The sequence below is a fragment of the Protomyctophum bolini genome (assembly GCF_963924005.1).
Source record: "Protomyctophum bolini genome assembly, chromosome: 5".
NCBI lineage: Eukaryota > Metazoa > Chordata > Actinopteri > Myctophiformes > Myctophidae > Protomyctophum > Protomyctophum bolini.
In genome coordinates this window covers 30,913,307-30,927,786 of record NC_137866.1, presented here as the reverse complement: position 1 = coordinate 30,927,786, position 14,480 = coordinate 30,913,307, and the positions used below count along the sequence as shown (strand labels likewise).

The window sequence follows — 14,480 nt, the reverse complement described above, 5'->3', positions numbered from 1 at the left end:
AGAATCTGCAAGCTCACAAGTCATAACGCATCGCATCACGACACGTTGCATAGATGCTTGATTGATGGCTTGGTACCTAAACAACCTGAGAAGAGGAGCACAGCTGCCCAAAATGAAATATACATAACAGAATACCCCCAAAACATGTCATTAAAAATGTTTCAGTCCCACCATGTGTGACCATTAAATGCGTCATGTGCTTTGGTTTCACACCGTGTTCCTTGCTGGAGGACAGCTATCTAGCATGTCCCTGATGTCTGTCGTGTCTGTGCCTGGTTGTTACATGGAAGAGTTCTCATCAACACCCAGGCGGAGAGCTCAGGCACTGGGAAGAATTGGCCTTCAGACACCTGTTTAGAGCGATTGTTTAACTGTTCAGAAAGCCTGTGTTGCAGACAGTGCCTTTTTGGTTCATTGTCAGTGTGCTGCTGCTAACCACACAATGACCTTTAGCTGATTTACCTGTGCAGAGAGAGAGAGAGAGAGAGAGAGAGAGAGAGAGAGAGAGAGAGAGAGAGAGAGAGAGAGAGAGAGAGAGAGAGAGAGAGAGAGAGAGAGAGAGAGAGAGAGTTTCCAAACACATTTGCCCTCAAACGTAACATTTGTTGGAAATTTAGCTTCAGACTAAATGGAATGGAATGGAGGTAAATCACAAGATCTTTAGGGATATATGTCAGGAGGGGAATGCTTTGGCCTTTCTAAGATAGTTTTGCAAATAATTTAGCTTTCTTATCAAATTGATTTAATCAGACATATCCAATAAAACGGCAGGCTCTGAGCAACGACATACTGTTATTTTTGTTGTTGTTGTTTTTTACCCCAAAAAGTTTTTACTTGATTTTTATTGGTGTTTTTCTTTTCAGAACAGAACCCTGGCAACCTCCCATCCTGTCACCCACAGCCCTGATCTTTGTCATACGACGGGTGCTGTGTGCCGCAAATAGCAGATCCCCTACAGCTCATTGATACGTCGTGACAACAACTAGCTTGTAGATCGGCTATTTTTGGCACCTGACAGCATAAAACTAAGCATAATCAATCACCACCCGCACCCCACATCTTCCCCAACTGCCTTCCAGCCACACACCCAAAACTACAGATTTGAATAAGAATATATAGATTTTATATCGCACATTCAACAATATCCCTCCCCTCACTACACCCTTTTTGTATACATTTTGGTTTATGACCTGAGATTATGAGTATGGCTTCCAGATGAACTCTTACTTGATCTCGCCTCACCATATAACTCAGCCTTCTGATGCTTAGGCCTACTTACTAACACAATACAAATGTAAACAATAAAAAATAAATAAAAAGCATATAGGCCTGTAAAATGAAAGTCCTAGCTATATTGTATATTTAAACCAGCTCAAGGCGATGGTTGTTAATGCTGTAAGCTTCAGCTCACATGTTTGTCAGCCATTCATTTGCGGCCATATGGTTGCTGGTAATTTTTTTATTTTTCTCCCTTTTTTAATATATATTGTTTTACCATCTTTAAGGTTGAGCAGTTCGATCCCGTCACAGCCTCACACCCCATGACTACTCACTAGAAAAACAACTGCCAATCTTGCACAGATGAAAACACTCAAAGTGGAGATCCTTAAAAGGATCCAAGAAACTTGACAAACTTGGTCAGACTATAGGGATTTACTTTTCCATTTGCCCCGCTTCTTTCAAATTTATTTTTGTCTGATTCGACTCATTCTTCTTTCAGGCAAATCTGAACCATACCTTCTGCCAATAACATAATCATTTCCTCCCTCAAGAAGTCGCTGCTCGACAGCTTTATGGCCCGCCTGCCATCTTCATGTTATGAGTTATATTATGAGTCCATGATGGATGGGGCTACAGTGGCTCAGGAGGTAGAGCAGGTTGTCCAATGATCCATGGGGCGGCGGTTCGAATCCCGGCTCCTCCTGTCTACATGTCAAAGTGTCCTTGGGCAAGACACTGAACCCCAAATTGCTCCTGATGTGCTGTTTGGTACCTTGCATGGCTTCCACCGCAATTGGTGTATGAATGGGTGAATGTAATGCACAATCTATGTAAAGCGCTATATAAATGCACCATTCACCATTTATTTGCTGTCAGTTTGTGCTCTCAAGTCCATGTGGATGTGACTCATGAGTGACAATTCACCCTTTGTCAGCCTTCTGATTGGTCCCTGACTGACTATCCAGCAGGCTCTTTCTGCCTTGTTCCGTCCTTGTTACTTGCGCAAGCAGAGCGCGCAAGTAATATTTTCGCCCAGTCCGTATGCACCGTCCCAGCCAACCCTCCACTTTTGATGCGTATGCAAATAAAACAGCAAATTTGTGCCTGATTTGCTGGGACCAGATTACATACAGTACATGACCATATTTCTTATTACGTCATCATTGAGAGCTAGTCATACATATACTATATATATAATCTGTAAAATAAAATAGCAAATTGTGCCTGATTTGCTGGGACCAGAGTACATGGTGTGTGTATGTATGACTAGCTCTCAATGATGACGTAAGAAATATGGTCATGTATGTAATCTGGTCCCAGCAAATCAGGCACAAATTAGCTGTTTTATTTGCATAAGCATCAAAAGTGGCGGGTTGGCTGGGACGGTTTTTGGCGCAAACTCGCAAAGTAACCACAGTATACCGCTAATCAACGTACAAATTATATATAGTATATGACTAGCTCTCAATGATGACGTAATAAATATGGTCATGTATGTAATCTGGTCCCAGCAAATCAGGCACAAATTTGCTGTTTTATTTGCATATACATCAAAAGTGGCGGGTTGGCTGGGACGGTTTTTGGCGCAAAGTAACCACAGTATACCGCTAATCAACTTACAAATTACATATTTATAACTAGTTCTCAATGATGACTGAAGAAATATGTGGATTAAAGGACCCAATGCCAGAGTGTATCATCACATATCAATGATTTATTTTTCTTTGAAAAACTAAAAAGGGATCCAGAATATTTCTAAATTGATAAAACTGTATTTCTTAGATAGAAACTTGAACCATACTTAATACTACTAGGTGTTTACATGCATAAAGTAGGTAGGTAGCAAATAGTTACACCTAATAATTAGACATTTCAAACGTTCCTTCACAGAGATACTGAGATTCCACAGTTTACAGCGGTCGAAAGTACTTGCGCACTCTGCTTGCGCACTAGTTGGCCATTTATGGCCTACTAGTGTGCAACAAGCAAGTATGCACTCGACAGAGTGCAGTTCTAGTTTATGATGAATTTGCTAAAACAAACAAAACAAAAAACAAACATGATATGCCCAGTCACCATGCATGCTGCACCTGTGATGTTCCATGATATGCCCAGTCACCATGCTGCACCTGTGATGTTCCTTTTTACTGACACCAAGTTTAAAATAACAATTGCACAGTGCACAGAATATCAATATGAAGCTACTGAAAAACATGTTATTTCAATGGTAGTGGATGGGGAGAGAGAGGATTTTTGTCCAACCACGAAACAGATATGGGTGTGAAGAGAGGCACAACCATAGGCGGGACTTGAGAAAGGGTGAATTATACAACCATTTAGTTGTTTGATTGGGTCTAAGCATCCGACCTCCTTCCTCTCCTGTCCTTTTCTTGCACTTTAAAGGGGGTGTCAGTGATTTCAGTCAAAAACCCTTAGGTTTCGTTTTTGCCTTGGGACACAAGCTTTCATCCAATCAGGATAGAGAACAAAAACGAAACCTAAGGTTTTTTGACCCCCAGGGGTTAACTGGGGACAGGGATGAACTCCTTATATGGTCAGCACACTCTATAGTAGAGAGGATTATCACAACAAAACAAAAAAATAAGTGATATTTGAATTAAGTGAAATCACTGACTCTACCTTTAAAGATGGAGTGCCATGATTTTTGTATTCCCCCCCCCCCCCCCCCCCCAAGTTTTTCCTGTGTTTATGAGGTGAGCTAGCCTACTTCATTAGACCCCTTGGAGGGGTTGTTATGTGCAATGATATGTCTTCCCTTTGTATTTAGGGTTTCTTCCTGGAGGCTGAAACCTTGACAGTCAAACGTGCCAATGATATAGTGACAATACAATCATTATTATTACCTATGCTGCTGCATTGCCCGAAAGAAGCCGAACAAAAATAAGTTTTATACTCTTATGTACCTGTACACCAGATGTAACAATAAAGCACGTACATCCTTGAACCTTGAATCTTTGTATGTGAAAAGAAAATACTCCAGAAGAACCAAGTATCTGTGTTTTCAATGGGTTTATATGAGGTTTCTGATAAAAGTAATATCAAATATATCTAACAAAAGCCAGACTTTAAAATGATGTTCTTTTAGAAGAACAGTCAGTTCTTCCAGAAAGACAGTGGTTCTCAACCTTTTATGCTTGGAGCCCCCTTCTTATGTCTGACACACACACACACACACACACACACACACACACACACACACACACACACACACACACACACACACACACACACACACACACACACAGGGTTATAAGTATACAGGAATCGCTGAACAATGTTATTATTGTATTAGTGTACATGTGTTACTTACTGTTCACATTTCTCATACTGTTGATGTTTAAATTGAACAATGTGATCACTATACTTAACAGATATACGGTACTTAACAGATAACAGACACTGCACTGATACTACATTAATTATGAGCAGGCAGAGACAGCTATAGTGGACTCAAAGGTTTTGACATTTTGATTATCCCCCTGTCCCAGGTTGGGAAATATCATCTAATATCATTAGATTCACTGTGGTGTCATTCAAGTGTAGCCTACCTCATGTACAGTACACATCTACTAGATTTACTTATCGTATAAAACACCTATACATACAGTACAGTAACATACGGTGCACTTCTAAATCTGATCTATTATCGCAATACTGCATGTCGCAGACTTTATTTTACAGACAACTTGGCAAAGAGCACAATCTTGTATAGGGCTCCCTTGCACAAAATATTGTCATATGGGGGTACCATACATCCGTGGCCAAATACATAATTGGAGTCCTTGACATGAACAGTTTTGAGAAGCACTGATCTAGAGAGGATGGACTGGAATGAACGGAATGGGGCCGGTTTTGCTGACATGTCAGATATGGTGAATGGAACATTCTTGATTTGGTCTCGCTTGACAGGGCCCTGTTGCATGGGGCCTCGTGAGCTCAAAGGAAATGCAACCAAATGGCCACCAGATGGGGATCCATTGCCTTCTATTCATTCTTTGCCAACCTACAGCCTACAGGCTATAGGTTGTCTGAAATACTGTCTGGAATCAGAGGGCAAGATCTCTCCATGACTGAAAGTGGACTTGCCTGCAAAAAAATCCCAGACATCGTCCTCAACAGACAACTTTGTCTTAATGATTGCTTATTTTAGAACATACTTTTGTAACTATTAAGTTAAAGTTAGGGAAGGGTAACTTCAGTACAACTGACACACACACACACACACACACACACACACACACACACACACACACACACACACACACACACACACACACACACACACATTGTGTACACACAATGTACACAGAAAATGGAAAACGCTTGCACACATATAGGCCTACCTACTCAACTGTATACGCACAAACCTATTTGTCTTCATGTTTACCCAACACTGGCTTTGATGTTGAAAAGGAAATGCATGGAAGAGCAAAGTCTGTTTCTCAGTGAGGCACGTGCAGTCGTGCACTGCACGGACACTTCTACTAACACACTTCCTCATACAAAGATCAGTTGTTGCAACTTCTTATATGACAAGCGATGACACAGGCAGAATAAAGTGGTTATGGACAGAGAGACAGTGTTGGATCCTGTCCTGTAGTAGATTCTCATCAAAGCAGCAAAGGCCAAAGACGCTCTTTATCTCAAGCTACTGGGGAAACCAGGAGGATTCCTGCTGGACTATAGAGGCACCACTGCTCTTTACAGTCAGTACTGTGTATGGTAAGTCAGTTAGCTGCAGGTTGAACCATGCTTTCTGTGCTTTGAATCTGCCTGGTTAAAGTATAGTGGAGAAATTGAATTCTATACACCCACAAACACAACATGACTATATTTGATGTATTACAATGTGTTGTTCTTGCTTACTGTAACTTGCTCTGGCCTGAATTGTACATTGTTGTACAAACATGCTCTGCTCTTCATTGTTTTTACTTTGTTTATAATATTCATATTGAGGTTTTTTTATTGACCTTTGTTTTTTGTCTACCTGACAAAATATGCAAATTAGCTGCTAGCTACAGTAACTGCATGGTGCAATTACTTTTAATTGTGAGCTGCCAATAAACAATATTGAGACAGGCAGACAGCACTTGGTTGCTATTCAGATATATTGAATTTAAATAAAATCATGTCATGTGGATACATTCACACACAGTGAAAGTGAAAGTGACAGGTAGAAACCATTCAACCCAGAACAGCAAACAGGAACTAGGATATATATAGGCTGGTGAAGAAAGAAGTTGTTTGTTCAGAGCTGATTTCCAGATGTTGTATTGATATTGAGAAACGGACAGAAGTACTGTAGAATTTTCCTGAATGCATTAGTGCAGTGGTTCTCAACCAGTGGTCCGGGGACCACCAGTGGTCCTTGAGTAGGTTCCAGGTGGTCCCCATCTAAATGACGGAAGAGTTGTTAACCAAATGGACCCTTATAGATCTTTAACCCTTGCTCTCAAGAGTTAAATTATTGTATTATGTATTGTTTTGTTGTATTGTCTATTTGTTTGTTAAAAAAAGAAAAATGCAATAAATATATTGTTTAAAAAAAGAGTTACGGGGTTACATTTGTACACACAAATGGATAAATGGATGCTGAGTATTTTACTATATAACTTCTCAAAAGGTTTCACTTCCTGAGAAGCATATACAGCGTCAACTTCCCTTTGGGTACAAACAAAAAATCATACTCACAAACAAACCGGACAACATAAAATGGAACATAAAGATGAATTATTTCATAATCTGTATAAAAGTTGTGTTGATTTTGACAGAAAATTTTGATTTTAGTTTTAGTCATAGTCTCTTTTCATTTAGTAGTCACATTTTAGTCACCTGGAATATTTTAGTTTTAGTCTAGTTTTAGTCGACTAAATATAAGATTTTAGTCGACTAAATCTACAGTTGTTTTAGTTGACTAAAATGTATTTAGGCGGGCCTTGATGCCGTCGTAATAACTGATTTTACACTTGTTGAAAATAGCCGATCTACAAGCTCACACCAACACATCGCGCTGCTATGCGTTGTACGTGAGCTTGTAGATCTGCTATTTTCAGCATGCAACCAAAGTGTAAAATGAAATGATGAGAATGAATTATACTGGATCTCTTGTCCACTAGTCCCTTCCTAACAATCTAGTTTTTATTTGTCGACAAAATCAACAGTTCTCCGTGCACTGTGCACCGTTGGCAGGAGACTGGAGAGCTGGTATAGCTGGTGCAAACAGAGGGATATATTGTGTTTCAGTGCCCTCCAAAGGTTGTCCTTGGCAGGAGTGTCTCACTTGCCCTTGTAATATGAGAAGAATAGCCTCTTATTTCTGGCTAATATTACATATTAAGGGATTCAGTTTTTTTTTAATGGGTTAATGGCTGGTTAGTTTTGAAAATCCCTTTGTCCTTGTCATCAGCCTAATGACTATATTCAGAGATTACATGAAAGAGAACCAGAATGAAAAAATTACAAGGCACAAAATAACCAAAGCAGCCATTTTGCTAATACGACCTTGTTGTAAACAACTTATAGGGGAGGGCAGGTGGAGACTTCAAGTCTGGTCAAGAGCCACCTATTTTATGTCCAAAGTGAACCATGGATGGAGCCAGAGAGTGGGCTAGTGTGTATATATATTATGTATCCCGCACGCACACACACGCGCGAGCACACACACACACACACACACACACACACACACACACACACACACACACACACACACACACACACACACACACACACACACACACAGCCATAGTACAACTCTCAGTTCCCAGAGGCTTAAAATACCCTGTGTGTGTTTGTTTTGTGGCCGGGGGGTGGGGGTGGGGGGTGTGGTAAGGGTGGGGGTGGACTGGCTGTACATACAGTTGCATTTCACAGGATAGAGAATCCCCAGAGAGGACTGTGAGTGACCCCGATCTGGAGCTCATCCTCCATCGTCCTCATGCACGGAGCAACCCGGGTGTGGATTCAAAACTCATGTCCCACAATGTATCCTCAAAGCATCTACAGCAGGGGTGGGCAACTTTGACGATGGAGATCGAGGGCCACTATATATTTCCACACTCACTCCAGAGGGCCACATTGCTGCTGTCTTAATATATAGCCGATCAACAAGGCCGATCTACAAACGTGTCGCTCTGCAGATCAGCTATTTTTGTAATATTTGAATTTTAATACAGATTTTTTGTTTTTGCTATTTTTGAATTGGAATCCTGAAAAGTAACCTTTTTATTTAATTTCAAATGCATTTTAGTAAGTTTATGTTAACTTTATGAACTAAATACAAATGCATTGGTCATAAAAAAAAGACAATATCATTTTAATACTAGTCATTAAGCTACTGTACACATATAGACTGAAGTAATTAAAGCAGGTCATGTCTGCATGTTTGGAATTGTAACAGCTGAAACCAATAATATATCAGTGCCCCAGTGCCTGCGGCCGCATTAAAGGAGCATTCAGTGATTTGGGTGATTTGGAAAACCCTCCCGGTCTGCCCCGGTAATAAGATGTGCACATGCACAGGCTCTACAGTGGGGGGGAAGGCCGCTCATCCTCCAACAGTATGCACACCAAGGCTCGCCCCCGCTCAATCATGATTGGCGGAAGGCCCCTCTCTATCCCCATTGGAAGAAGGCTGGGCCACCTAGCAAAAACAAAACCTAAGGTTTTTTGACCCCCAGGGGTTAACTGAGGACAGGGAGGAACTCCTTATATGGTCAGCACACTCTATAGTAGCGAGGATTATCACAACAAAATAAAAAAATAAGTGATATTTGAATTAAGTGAAATCACTGAATATCCGGCCCCCGGGCCGCCACTGTTGCCCATGTATGTACCATATCGGCGGCGGTGGCTGGATGGAAACCGCAAGGTTGCCAGTTCGAACCCGGGCTCCCCCAGAGTTAGTGTCGAAGTGTCCTTGAGCAAGCTGAACCCCTAATTGCTCCTGTGCAGGTTGGTGCCTTGCATGGTTTCCTCTGCCTTCTGTGTGTGTGAATGGGTGAATGTAATGCACAATCTATGTAAAGCGCCTTGGATAAAGGGCAAGGCGCTATATAAATGCACCATTGGCATTTACCATATCACACACTCCCTTAAATAGTACTTAGCATTAATATCCATATCCAATTCCCACATGACTCTTGTGTGGACAATCTGGGATTGCAGATGCTTTGACATGTATGATACAAACAATTTAAACAAACTATGATTATATGATGGAACTAAAGTGAAAAGCCTGTATGAGCAATTATAGTATAGTAGCCTTTAGTGCATCCCCCTAGCCTCTATGCAACTGAGGGTGGGTTTATAATGCTATGCTAGTGAGATTTCCCATGGGCACGCTCGACTTCTGTCATTTCAGTGTGCTATTAATAGTGGCCATGTTGTCTTCCCATGCAGAGTCACTATAGTGCACTGCACTGCTCACATATCCACTTCTGTGTCTTTAGGCTAATGGAAGGACAGCGAAAAGATAGGAGTCCTGATGTAATGGTGACTTGTAAAGACTTGTTATTTACTCGTTCCACTATGCATGTCCAGACTGAGCTTGAGATCTCTTCTATTCCGCATCTATCGATTATGTTCTTACCTTAAGAAGTGTTTTTTTAATATAATTAAAACAATTACATATACCAATGAATCAACAGAATTAAAGTTCTAATATATATCTATATCTATATATCTATATATCTATATATCTATATACTATATACCACTTAAGCCATGTTTAATTTGTCGTGCAACGGTGTTGTACCTACAAAAACACTGCTACAGTATATACATCTAAAACTTTACTTTAAAACTATACCAGCAAACTATCATTGTACTCCAGCACTGCTTTGGAATGCCTTGGCCTTAAAAGCGTCATTGCTGTTGCAGCAGACACAAGAAGGTTAGAAAAGAATGGCTGCAAGCACATTTCCAAACCCCAGCTGGTGTTGTTGGTAAATGACATGGTGTTGTGTGTGGGTCAGATGGACGTCTAAAAGACTGCTCTCTTTTCTGATGACTCATGATCCCAAGGCGCTCTCATTGTTAAGCCAATGGAGAGGGTGTGTCCTCTGCTTAAATACAGTGTTTCACTGTCAACAATAGAGCAAGCAAACAAAATATGAGCCTTGGAGGTATGCTATAAGATAATACAAAAACTGCATGTCACAAAGTAGCTCTGCCTGAAGACCAGAAGCCTTTGCCAAGGGTGGGGTGATTATACCCGGATGAGAAGTAGGCAGTGGCGGAAAAAGTAGCTATACAGAAAGGAAGGAAAAGTAAGGGATAAAAAAGAGACAAGGTATATCTACATATTTACACATACCTGTACTGTACTATGTAGCATATCCATCCAAACAATAATTATGTTCATGATGTTTAGAAATAAGGTGCATGAGCATAGCAGTTGGTCATAACATATACTGTAGTGTCTAGTGTAGTGCAAGAAGAGTATCAGTGTGTTGAACTTGTACATGAGATTAAGGTACAGAGTACAGTTGTTTCCCCACACAGGAGACTTAGCTTGTGAAGTATATTTTCCTACCAACTTAAGAAGACTGACGACGGACAGGCCAATGAAAGTTTCCAAGTCCATTTTATTATCATACTATGATAATAAAATGATAATGATGATAATCATAGTTTACAAAGACAGCATCGCACAGCCATGGGGCCAGGCCCCATGGACGAGCTCCTTCAGCCTGGGCTTCCAGAGACTCACTTCCAGTTACAAACATTTCAGTAGACTTTATACAACTCAAGAGGGAGAGGGAGAGAATGCAAACCCCCACTGTCCACTATATGGTAATATTCACCAGGAAGAAGGTACAGGGAGAACAGTAGGTGTTTGCTATCAATCAGCTGCAATCAACAGGCCAGATCCACTTAGCATACAGTGACCCCTGTTCATGCATCCTGTCCAGAGTCCAGACATGCCTGTCTCTCATTTGTTGAGAGACAACTTAGAACAGTTATTTAAGCTATATTTAATGTGAATTGTATGTTCCATATACATCACTTGCTACTGTACGTTCCAATCCAGGTAGTAACACTGGGGCTCATGTGGGATAGGGTAGAGAGTTGGTGTGTGTGTGTGTGTGTGTGTGTGTGTGTGTGTGTGTGTGTGTGTGTGTGTGTGTGTGTGTGTGTGTGTGTGCGTGTGCGTGTGCGTGCGTGCGTGTGTCAGGACTCAGGGGCAGTTGGGGGGCAGGTCAGACATGGGTGAAGAGTGAAGACCAGAAGCCTTAATATCTCCCTTGGCCTTGGCAAGAAGGTTTGCACTTTGGCTGAGTATTAGATGTTTGGTTCTCATGCAGAAGACCTTATTGGTTATACACTTGCATAGGCTAGTACTTAGTAGTCTGTTGTTGGACTGTTGAAATCATTGAACTTTTCTTTTAACGCGTTAAGACCTGAGGTTGATTCAAAAAATGTCTTCTAGAAATTGTGAAAAATATCTGCGGTTCTGATTTTCTAAAATTTTACCCCAAAAAATGTAAATGTCTTTCTTTTCTTTTTCCTCACAGACAAAGACTAAGGATGGCAGACGATCATCCACCAGACAGAAAAAAGAGGACTTTTAGCTTATCATCCTTCCGCCTCAAAAGTGAGCATTATCCACTAATCTAATCCACTTGTAAATTATTGTGAAAAAGTCTAACGACAGCACTTGTCATGTAGCCTGATTGTCAGACTCAGAGAGCTTCCAGCCGTGCGCTCAGTCGAGTGGGCGGGGTCTATGGGCTGGAAACCAGGCTACTTGTCATGCATATTATATCACCTATATAACCTATGACTTTGAACCTGTCAAATTTCAAGGGGATGAGGAGACTGGATCCATAAGACGGAGAGGGTTCAGCAGGGCCTTCTCAAAGTCAGTCCGAGTAACTTCCACGAGAAAAGGTCTTTAATTCTGTTTTAATGACCAAGTCGTCTTTTATAATTAACTTAAGGTCATAGCTATAATCACAGAAGTCCTTGGCAAAACGGTCTATTCTGAAGAGCAGGACCCAATGTTTACAGGTTAAACATAGCATGCAAGACCTGATCTCCATAATCCGTATTCTTCTGTTTAGATAGTATTCCGGATAAAGATCCTGCCCCTCCAGGGGACACTGGCCCTGCCCCTACAGGGGACACTGGCCCTGCCCCTGAGAGAACATGTACCTTTGGAATATTGTTGAAGAGGACAGGGATGTTGGAAGGTAAGACTCATGCCAGACTTTTACACTTTTTGCATTTTAGCCTATAGTAACTAAGATAGAAATGCTGCTCAATTACACCAATCCTAAGCAAATCCAGTCTAAAACAGTCCCCAACTATACTACCGGTACATTCAATAATAAACTACCGGTAATGTTTGAATAAGTCTGTGGCATTTCTTGTCTACAAGTTTGTGTGTTGTGAGCTTGTAGATCTGATATTTTCACTATTATTGCTATTCTTTCAAAATATTCTGGAAAATCAAAACAAAACAAAATGTAGGGCTATATATAAGTATAAATGTAGTTTGGAGACTTAACTATTTTTTAAAGCAAGTAGGGCTATAGGCTACTCTAGTACTTGGAACTCAAGCAAAAACAATAAGACAGAGCAAATGTCACAGTTTTCACAGTAATATTTGACCAGGAGTAGGCCTATCTATACTTTGATTGACTAAAGTAACTTTCTACCTGAGGTTGAGCACTTTGTCAACCACTATGGTAGGTAGTGTCTTTAAATTATTTTCTATAACACTACCAGTGAGTGGTGTGGTTCAGTATCTTATTGTTTAAGTACAGTCTATAACGATACAGTATATACATCAAGTTGAAACTAAACTAAAAAGTCAACATTTGTCATGATGCAACATGTTGAATGCAGGCACTAGGGTAGGCTGTCTGTCTGCAGTGCAGTGCAGTGGGGCAGCGCAGGAGGCGCATGCTGCACTCTGTTTGCACCGCAGCTACACTCACTCACACCACAAAACAACCAGCAGAGCAGACGAGCAGACACACGGTTTACGGTGAGCCTCAGCCAGCCTGCCTGCAAACAAGCATGCTGTTCCAGGGGCTACTCTCCTTTCGCTTTCAGCAACCAATAACAACAACAACAACCATCATGGATACGAGGATAATCGACTCTGTTTGCTGATAGAAAGAAAAAGAAGAAGAAAAAAAAACACGAAACCGGAGTCAGTTGTCAAGTGTTTTCTCGGGTTCTTTAGGGAGCAATGAGTGAAGAGGTCAAAAGACGCTTTGGGAAAGGAGGACACGGATTGTCTCATTTGAAGACCAGATGGAGTGAGTATCTCTAGATCCCCCTCGACAACGATTTTGGATGAAAATCAAACTGTTCAAATGATGACCGATCGATCGAGGCGTGTGTGTGTGTGCGCACTGTGCACGCATACATACACGGAATGATTATATTAGTTACCCATCTTGCGACTTGCGTAACTTAAAAAAAGTAGATTTCTATTCTGGTACGTTCGATGTTTGCAGAGCCAGCCGAGATCTATTCCTGGTAGAGTTTGCACAGTTTACTTCCAGCTGCATCATGGATTGACATTCAGAAGTTTACTTATAGGCTTGGCCGCTTGGTTAATGTTTGATGGGGTTTGTTTGCGTACATACAGTAGCTAGAATGATGGTGCCACCTGTCGCCATAACACTCGCCATCTAGATGGATTAAAACGCCTCTGGCTGTTATGTGGAGAGAGCTGTGGTTTTAGGAGACCTGTCCTAACTGCACATATTAGGGCCTGGAATGTGTCTGCTGACATAGGAGATGAACCAGGAATACCTGATAAAATAAATACATGAAACAAGCTAAAAAACGCCTCCCAGACACAGATAGGCCTAGGCCTACATTACATAAAACTTACATATGCTATTAAAGTAATGCAAAGTATAGACTAAGTACATGATTTGAACATTCGAAAATGAAGGCCTATAATTTCTACAGATGCTACAAAACCGCACAGCAACAACAAACAAGAAGTTGGAAGTTTAAATTGAAGTTTGATTTCTTTACATTTTGGAACAAATACACAATTTAAGTAAAGGTGCCTACACTTCCTTTAATCAAGATCTGTCTTGACCCAAGGCTATAGTCAAAGACAAGATTTTACCAGGATTTATCTAAGGGAAATTGGGAAGAATGCAGGTTTGATCGGGTTCCCAATGCTATGCTCAACATAGCGGGCTTGCTGGAGATGTTGAAACATGTTTGTTGCCTCAGGGTCAAAATCACGCCCAGGTTGTGTT

General features: G+C 41.0%; 1 protein-coding gene across 3 annotated transcripts in view; it reads left to right on the top strand.

The window, feature by feature from the left end:
- The first annotated feature begins 5,768 nt into the window (after positions 1-5,768).
- Positions 5,769-14,480, top strand: part of LOC308316316 (DENN domain-containing protein 2D-like) — a 34,653-nt gene continuing 25,941 nt past the window's right edge. Inside the window, exons 1-4 of one of the 3 annotated variants that reach the window (XM_080764864.1) lie at positions 5,769-5,964; positions 11,760-11,839; positions 12,052-12,135; positions 12,309-12,437. In XM_080764864.1, coding sequence (XP_080620990.1) covers positions 11,773-11,839; positions 12,052-12,135; positions 12,309-12,437 — 280 coding nt within the window. In that variant the 5' untranslated portion in view covers positions 5,769-5,964; positions 11,760-11,772. Of the gene's footprint in view, positions 5,965-11,759; positions 11,840-12,051; positions 12,136-12,308; positions 12,438-13,179; positions 13,515-14,480 lie in introns of those variants that run through there. The other 2 variants (XM_080764863.1, XM_080764865.1) reach the window with 2 other exon arrangements.